This window comes from Mizuhopecten yessoensis, unplaced genomic scaffold (assembly GCF_002113885.1).
Source record: "Mizuhopecten yessoensis strain PY_sf001 unplaced genomic scaffold, ASM211388v2 scaffold4823, whole genome shotgun sequence".
Taxonomy (NCBI): Eukaryota; Metazoa; Mollusca; class Bivalvia; order Pectinida; family Pectinidae; genus Mizuhopecten; species Mizuhopecten yessoensis.
Window position 1 is genome coordinate 1,366,251 of NW_018405739.1, and position 9,802 is coordinate 1,376,052.

The 9,802-nt window shown below is 33.5% G+C and overlaps 1 protein-coding gene across 1 annotated transcript in view; it reads right to left on the reverse strand.

The window, feature by feature from the left end:
* LOC110449835 overlaps nt 1–9,802 on the reverse strand; it is a 45,315-nt gene continuing 35,513 nt past the window's right edge. The window contains exon 14 of the mRNA XM_021496963.1: nt 1–1,001. Within this exon, the coding sequence (XP_021352638.1) occupies nt 872–1,001 (130 nt within the window). The 3' untranslated portion in view covers nt 1–871. The remainder of the gene's footprint in view (nt 1,002–9,802) is intronic.

A 9,802-nucleotide genomic window follows, 5' to 3' on the forward strand; every position in this document is an offset into this window, starting at 1 on the left:
CCAAGTCAGAAATATGTTTAAAAATGATAACTCTTTTTTATTGCATATACAACAGAGTGCTGTGTCTCTCCATCTTAACAGAATACATATATAATATATATACGGGGGTATAGTCATCTCACCTGTATATGGACATGTGAATTAACCTATTGGCCAATAATTTAAAAGCTTTTATCATTAATTTAATTATTTTTAATGCAAATATTGGCCATTGAATTTTCATCATTCCTGTTGAACACATGTCACCATGTTTTCAAGCAGTGAATGTTTAAAAAAAAATCTGAGTGAGACCCATTTGGAAAATATTCAGATTATCTCCCTCAGGAGTTGATACCTGTCATATAATCTGTGACATCCTTAGAAAGCCTTGTATGTATGGTATATAAGATCATTGGTCCCAGCTGGTCCATCCTAGATCTACCATTTTTGTTTTGTTCACATCAACAAACATTATAGCTTCAGAAACCCACTGGCTAGACAAGAATCCTGTACATATATAGAAGACAGGATGGTCAAGAACAAATGTGTGGTAACATCTGAGCCATATTAAGGCTATATCAGGTATGTATACCTGTGGTCAGATGTAGGAGTGAGGTAAACCTGAATTGGCTCATATACCTGTGGTCAGCGATACACCTACATACTCAGTTCCAAGTACACATAACTTCTGGTAACACTTATGACCACTCATCCCTATTTCCACAGACAAGGCTAACCATGGCATCCTCAGCAGAGTGGACCCTGATCTCCAGGTGGTCCTAGAAATACCTTAAAAAAGTATTCAAATGCTTGGACAGGTAAATGGCCAGGTGTGTTATTTTATGGTCCTTATTCCACACTGTCAGGGGTTGTGTTCTGTGTTACAGGTGTATTATCTGGTCCTAATGAGAGCCTCCAGGCACTCAATGTCCAGCTCTAACATCTGTTGGTCACTCACACTGTCCCATACCAGCTCCATTGAACCCTGGTCAGTCTCTATGTCCACTTCAGTATCCAACGACCTGTAACACCCCAATAGATACACAATAGAAGTAGGAAGCAGCTGTTTTACATACCACAAGTGGAAGTTAAACACTGATCAAGTGTCTGGAAATATTTGGCACTCATCAATGGAAATAATGTTTTTGTATAGAACACACACAGGGCAGACTTGTACAGGTCCCTATACAAGATAGACTTGGACAAGTTTTGGCACTGATAGTATCAAATACATAGAGTAGAGACTTGCTCAAGTCCCATATAGATAACCATTTTTTATATTATTTTATTGTTTTAATCATTGTGTAATTTGTTAGATTACTGCATCACAGTATTTATATATGTACAGTTTAAGTGTTAGGTAGATAGATATAGATATAAGGGTTCCTCAACAGGTGATGGCTGACCATTATGTTAATCTCACTGTCATTATAGGGTAATTTTCAAATTGCCAAGTGAAATGAATTATTCCTGCTTCCAATCGGGGGAAAATATTGCACTGAATCATGGCATCGAAATAGACGATAATGGCACAAAACTTTATTACATGATATCACAATTCAAAGATTGACTAATTAAATAACGTCCAGTGTATTACCCACTAGTGCGTAATCAAAATGTTTATCAACTCCTAGCAGGTTTATCCAGCAAGTTGTGAGTGAAGACACCTAACATATATAGTGGTTGTGGTAGAATGAATATATTTTTGCCCACGTATATGACCCACTTCCTCCAGCACATCCTGCAGCAAACAGATAGAAACATTTGATTGTTGAGAGAATTGGTCTGTTTGTATACACTTCCATCAATTACTGCTGTTGTTACACCCCCAGCCAGCAATCATAATATTTTCCATGTAAACATTATACACTTTGGATGAGCTGTACTCAGTGAGGCCCTGCAGAAGATACTCAATGAAGTTAGGACCCAAACATTACCATGATTACAACAGTTCCCATACCAACTTTATGAAAACCAGGTTCTGAAATATTTTGTCTTTAAGAAACCAATATTTTACAGTGGGTCTGCTAGGTATTGTTACAAATTTAAATTAAACTTAACTTTTTTTCTAACCTTGTTAGAACAAAATTAAAACTCAACTAATCTCTGAATGTTTCATCAGGATTTAATTGACATCTACAGGGGAATCCTAATTTGATACTTTAACTACAGCATACCGAAGTTTCATATATTAAAGGTGAATTACAGAAGATTAATTTAGGATCGGTCAATGTTACATCCTTTCCAACAGAAAGGTTCCTATCATGGGAGACTTGTATCAGGACAGGACATAATGAGGGGGGCTGCCACCTCCTCCTCATCAACATCACAAGTTAAACACTTCCTAAACAATTATTCCTCAGCAGACCTGAATCTCTACCCTATGTGTGACTTAAAAGATGTAAATATACACATTCTTTTTTTAATCTATTTTTTTCAATTACAATTTCAAAAGTATTTTATTGACAATACATATATAATACAAGCATATAAGTTAACATTAAAGAAGATATTAGAACAGTATTGACAAAAGAATAAGACAACAGGCTTTGTCTATATCAGTCTTTCTGGTATTTCCGGTAGCTATGTACAATGCTTAAATATATAAAATGTTGTGATTCGTTTCCTCTCACACACATGCACACCCACACCCACACCAGCTTATGTCTAATACTCATTATTTAAGGGACATAACTTGCCCGAATAACAATAATAATAACAATTACATGAATATTCATTTGGAATTTATCTAGCACGTATAAGTAACGAAACGTTTTGATGATTTAATATAAGAGTCAACATGTATAAGAATAGTTTTATTTAATTGGTCCGATGCATTACTAATACCATATACTAAACAGTGCAGATTTAAATATCCTACTAGATTATAAATAGTGGTAATATGATGCCTAATATTAGAATACAGAGGACATTGAAAGAAAAAATGTATTAGATCTTCCCTCTGTACACCACATACACAGGAAGCATCATCAATCAGATGGTCTTGTAACTTATCACAGTTAAGATCACTTTTAAAATTTCTTAGCTGACATAAAATTATGTTAAGTTTCCTCGGAACACAGTTAATAAAAGTTTCTGAGACGGATGTATCAAAGGTTTTTTTAAGTTTCTTTTTAAAAGATGAAATTGAGATGGAGTCTCGTACAGTGCTATCAAGTGCATTCCATTTTACCATTGTAGAAGGGAAGAAGCTATTCATATAAGTAGTAGTTCTTGTCTGTGGTATATTAAAGAATCTGTTATTTCTGAAGGTATAGTTATTATTTACATTTAGAAATGGTTGAATGATATTATCGAGATAAGTTGGAGTGTAATTATTAAGAATCTTATACATTAATGTTAGTTTATGATTTTGTCTTCGTGTGTGTAATGTTTCAAGTTGTGTTTCAGTATACAGAATATGATGAGATGTACCTCGTCTGAGGCCAGTAATTAAACGCATAGCTTCTAGTTGAACTGATTCTAAAAGATCTGATTCAGATTTAGTACAATTATCCCATACTATATCAGAATATTCTAGCACAGGTCTTATATAAGAGACATATAATGTTTTTAATGTATATCACCTGTAGTTTTTAAAATTCTAAGAATACTTAGTCTAGAGTTCCCTTTTTTATAAATATTTGAAATGTGATCTGACCATGTCCCTTTACTGTTAAATGTTAGTCCTAAGTGAGTAGGGTGTTCATGTTGTGCAATTGGAGTATTGTTAAATAGCAGTTGAGGATGATTGTTAATGTGTCTACGAGAGAAGTTAATAGCTACAGTCTTATTCGGATTGAATAGGATCTGCCATTCCTTTGACCATTCAGAAACTGAGTCAAGAACATCATTAAGCATGTTAGTAGGTGTTATAAGGTCATTGTTATTATTTACTATTACAAAGAGAGAGGTATCATCTGCAAAGAGTTTTATATGAGAGGTTACATTGTTAGTAATATCATTAATAAAAAGAAGAAAGAGGAAGGGACCAAGGACAGATCCTTGAGGAACCCCTGAAGAAATAGGTTTGGTACTAGATTTATAACCTTCAAAGATAACCCTTTCTTTTCTGTCAGATAAGTAAGCTTTAAACCGATCGTATAATTTACCTTTAATACCATATGTTTTTAGTTTATATAATAGGCCCAAATGCCATACTCGATCAAATGCTTTACTTATGTCACTTGAATCTACATAAACAAGTGACCTAGAATATATATTACACATATTATACCCAAGTACAAATGGCATCTAAATATAGACTGTGCCATCTAATTACCATATGTTTGGCCTCTTTGTTGCAAACAATCAGGAAGTAAAAAGATCTGGGTTTTGTTATGCTGTAGATAAACATATCTGGGGTATATAAATAGCACTTTGTATATTTATATATAAATAGCACTTTGATATATGTCTGACTGAGGCATTTCTGCTTTATGTCAAAGTGAACAAAGTTTTAAGTTTTGTGTCTTTTTAAAACAACATTTTTACACAATAATTGTGATCAGCAGATCTTTCTATACAATGATATACAATGGTCCAACATGTATACCATGACATGAAAAACACGTACCATTGATGTTGCTGTAATGATTCAAGCTCATGGTATTAATAAGTTTGTACATGAATAATTCTACAATCATTTATTACCAGTAAAACCAGTGAAATTCTGGAACATCTGACTATAAAAGTCATAATTATTTTCTAAATCTCACCAATTATTAAATTTAGCTTTCATTAACGAGCCATTTGGATTGATATGTCTCGCCTATGCCCTGCTTTGACCATCAATGTACATATCAGAGAAACTAAGTTAAAAGCAAAACCTTAATGTTGATGGAAATGCTGACAAAAGTCAATGGACCATGAAAGGTAGGCCGCATCCAGCATTTGATGTATGGGCTGAGATGTACTACCTCAGGTACATAGATGGTGCAAATTAGGTTGGTGTAGCACTTATTCTTTCAGAGAAACTAACTTAAACGCAAAAACTTAATGTTGATGGAGATTTTGACAAAGTCAATGGACCATGAAAGGTAGGCGGCGAGACAAAAATGAAAACGATTCTTTGAAATTAACCCAAACTTTTCTTGAAAACAAACATGATGACCAAAGTTAAGCACTTATATCAAGGTTTTTATTTAGCTATAGATAAGAAGATTTCCCAAAATCCAATACAGATGGCATGGACTTTATTTCATTAGAGATGAGTCCAGCTTTTGTGTAGATGCCTGATTCTTACATTGTACAAAGTGAATATGTTACAGAGTTATGATTTTCACAATATCTGACACTTGAAAAAGTATGTGAATTATATAGGAAACGCATTACACATGTGCGTCTGGTGTCTCAGATTGCACATTAAGTGCATTGGCCTTATGAATATGTGTTGTATTGCTTTTATTACATATATAACTACAATCATATTTATATGCAGATCATATTTTCTTGCAAAAATTACCCATCATTACTTGATATTAATGTTCGCATTGGTTATTAAAATCATCAAAGACATAATAATGATGTCATATTACCATGGTGGGAGATGGCACTAAAATTCACTTATTTTAAAATTTTCAATTTATCAATTCAATAAGGGGATGATAGTTGAAATCCAGCCAAATAAAGGAGTCCTGGCAGCTGGGTAATACATCTTTTATAATACCTCAAAAGGACTGGGTAATACATCTGTTATAATACCTCAAAAGGACTGAATGGCATTTTTTTCAATGTTCATGTCAGTATGAATGCCAATTGGCCACAAATATATTCCATGAATCCTGCTAGAGTTTCATGGCAAATATATAATGTAACAAACGTGATCATTTTGGCATGAACATTGAACAAGATGGGCCAAGTGAGTTAACAAGAGGCCCATGTGTTGTATCACATTGTGAAAAAAGGACCTTGTATTACATGCTCTGAAGACTGGCTGTATATCATTCTAGTATTTGGTTTGCCAGGTAAGTAAAATTCTTTATTTACCTGCTTTGAAAAGTAAATTAGAACTATTTACTGTAAACAGAGTTAATTAAAACTTTTGACTATAAACAGATTTCTATGTAATTAAAACCCTGAAATATAGGTAACTGGTTATAATTACAATTTTGATAGAGTTCAACATTTGTATATTCTATTGCCATGTACAGTAGATGAATGCAAGACAGACTCAGATGTAATAAATATTGTTGTCGCAATACCTGTCTATACGTACATGTAGATCATAAACCTGTATAGAATTTATATAGCTAGGAACTACAAATACAACAAAGACACAAAAAGGAATCATCCGACTTGTGATTGGCTTATATTATGTTCACACAAAAAATGAATGAGGCGTTACCTTTCAGAAAATCTACACAGCATGAAAATATTCCATTTAATTTGAATTTCTGATTTAGTGACAGTGTTGTAAACCTTGGAAATTAAGCATGCCCCAAGGAATGTGATATGTGCAATATCATGATAACATCATACACTTTCATACTCAATCAATGACAAACAGATGGTGAAGTAAATGTTTATAACTTATCATGCAAATATTTGTAAATTCTTTACAAAATGAAATGATCAAATTGAATATCACTTTTATTGGTGCAGCTTATGAGTGATAAACCATTAGCTAAACATGGTAAGATTTTAACTTTTAGACAATTCACTTTAACGATTGACAATTTTAAGACCTTTATTTACAGGTAAAACAGGTAAATGAATGATATACCTGTTACCACGATTTCCAGCCAGGTGCTCAGTGTGTCGGATCATACCTGAAGACTACTCATGTGTGAATCTCTAATCTTGAACATCTTAATTCACTCTGTAAAACCTCCAGGTATCATACTTTAACTAGACTGAGCTATGGAAAATATCAGGGGTATGTAAATGAAAATCTTTAAATGCTACTTTAATTGTTACTGTCAAAAACTTTGAAATTTCCCCACCAAAAAATTCAGAATAAGGTCGTCAGTAATGCATCAGAAACACTGTAGGATCATAAAGAGAAAAGAAATTCCCATTTACTATACTGTTGTTAGAAATATATGTTAATATCATCTTCTTGTCCAGAAAGTAGACTTCAATCTCAACTGATCATCAACACGAATTAGAATGAGAGAAACTAGCATTTTATTGTTGTCTCTTAATTCTAAATGCACACTGCACTTTGTGAAATGATATATAGAAGACCACATACAGAGAACATTACATGTATAGAAAGCACACCTAACTTCACACTTCATACAACATGCACACATATTGATTTGCAAGGTGTACTATAATTGAATCTGTGTGCATTACTCACCCACTTCACCGATTTACAACCCTATCACCTCCAGGATATAAAGATAACAAATAGAATAGCAGATAAACTCCACAAGTTAACCAACGCTTTACCTTGTGTACAACTCAATCCTAAGCCCAGCAGTTTAATAATATGACCATGACCTCCTGTCCCTGTTATACTTTCCTATGATATAGCTTTCAAGGTGACCTTGACCCTCTGTCTTGCGTTACCCTCCCTTAATTTGATGATATATCTATATTGGTAACCTTGATATGCTTCCCATCCATGAACTCCCTTACCGCTCAAGGTATAAACATCCTGGGAACCTTGACCTTTCTCCTGTCTACCCCTCTACAATATATACTATAGTTATCAAGGTGACCCTGACCTTGTTTTTGTATAACTTCTCCCACCTATAATGCAATTACTTTCTTGGTGACTTTGATCTTGCTCCTGCCTTACTTTTCCTACTTTTGAAGGTTAGCCTCTTTATGACCTTGACCTCGTTAATGTATAACCATTTTTATTTCTAATGGAATAACTTTTATTGTGACCATGACTTTTCAACAATACTGAATAAACATTTATTACTTATATTGGAACTGTGCAAACAATGAACAAAGCTATGACCTTGTTAAAATCTCTCTAGGATTGAATCAAGTCACAACAACAGAGCTAATACAGAACCAGACTATCTTAACCTTAAATTTCTAAGACTAAACTGGGTCAGATTTTCTATGAAGCAATCATGCTGGAGGTGAACAATCTTAGATTCATGCTCTAGCTGATAGAAAATTATGTTAATGATAGCTATAGGTGCAGGTTTTAAAGAATTCAACTTTAAACAAAACATGGCTTTTTCATGCTTCACGCCTTCTAGCACTGCCATGTTGTAAGCATTGTTAATTACACTTCAACATCTTCCTAAACTCTGAAAGCTCCACCATCTCACCTCCATCATATCCATGTGCACGCACACATCAACAGCAGAATGTACTGGAAGTTTTCTGCAGGAAACATACAACAGCTGGTCTTCAAATTAACAATATCATTCCTCGTGTTTACAACTAAAATTGCTGAACAATCTAGAGTCTTAACGTTAGATTTGCCTGAAAAAATTGTTTCTCTCATAAAATCTTAAGGGTTTCAAAACTGTTTCTACGGTGTTGCCAAAAATAATTAATTCTGTGGAATATTTACAAAAACTGCAGTGGGTTTTGTATTGGTATTATTTATGCTGAGTTTGTCATTATTACAAGGGATACAAAAAGAGAATCCCCCCTATTACACAACATCACCTTAGTTTAAGCCTGACCTTGTCTCTAGTTCAACATTTGTACTATGAACTTTTTCAATGCAATGTCTTGCTTATAGGAAAGTCATGTCTGCTCCTCAAAAGAATTATCTATTTATAATTCTTCCTATATTTTTGTGGGATGTTCCTAACTTATGAGTTTCATTAATAATACAATTTGTGATGCAAAACAATGTTATTTATCAGAACTTGCCCGACTTATATAGTCAAACTGGCCAAAATTTGGTGATTTGTAGAACACAAGTCTGTTAGTATCAAAATCTCAACCGTGAGGGCCACAAATCTAAAAACAAGGAGCTGCCCCAAAATTTGTCTATAGCAAACAGCTGTCTGGGGTTAATTTTACTATAAATATATAACAATCAAAATTAATAAAAATGGCTTAGGGGGTTAAAATATTATGCATATGCCAACATCTAAGGATATGAAATGAATCAAAAACCATATTACATATCAAACTGTAGCTATTTGCCATTACATCGCAGACAACTTAATCAGTGTCAGAACTAGATTATAAAGTAAAGTGTGCTGACACCAGGATTTATATAGCTTGTAACAGAACTGCGACAACAGCTGTTTCCATCTCGAGATTATCACCCGTTTGTCGACAATCCTAATATTATGATTCAGCCTCTGTAACACCTTGTCATGAATAGACCGATTTATATACACTACACATCTATATATGAGTTGTTGCTTTCATTACACTCAGTCCAGAAGGTTGAAATTCACAATGAAATGAAGAATTCTAAATTTATTCATTAATTAAACTAAAACATTCTTACTTAAAGATGGTAATAATGAATTTGTGAAAATCTCTTACAGTAGTATGGAATATGCAAATCCAACAGAAACTGTATTGAACTGAATATGAATTTAGATTAACAACTTTACAAAATGTTCATTTAGATAAAAGGTTTAAATTGTAGGAGAACAATAAATACGGTACCCCCATCTCACTATGTTACTTTAATTAAACTACAGGGTTAAAAAGGTTAATTAAGTGTATCATATTTCTTGCAGTTTAGGGAATAAAAAACATGTACAGCTGTATTGTAATTTTCTAACGACAGAATCATTGTAAAACTTAAGGGGTAGCTAAACAAATTGTGGATGTGGTTATCATACATGTAGTGGATGTGGTTATCATAGTAGTGGATGTGGTTATCATACATGTAGTGGATGTGGTTATCATAGTAGTGGATGTGGTTATCATACATGTA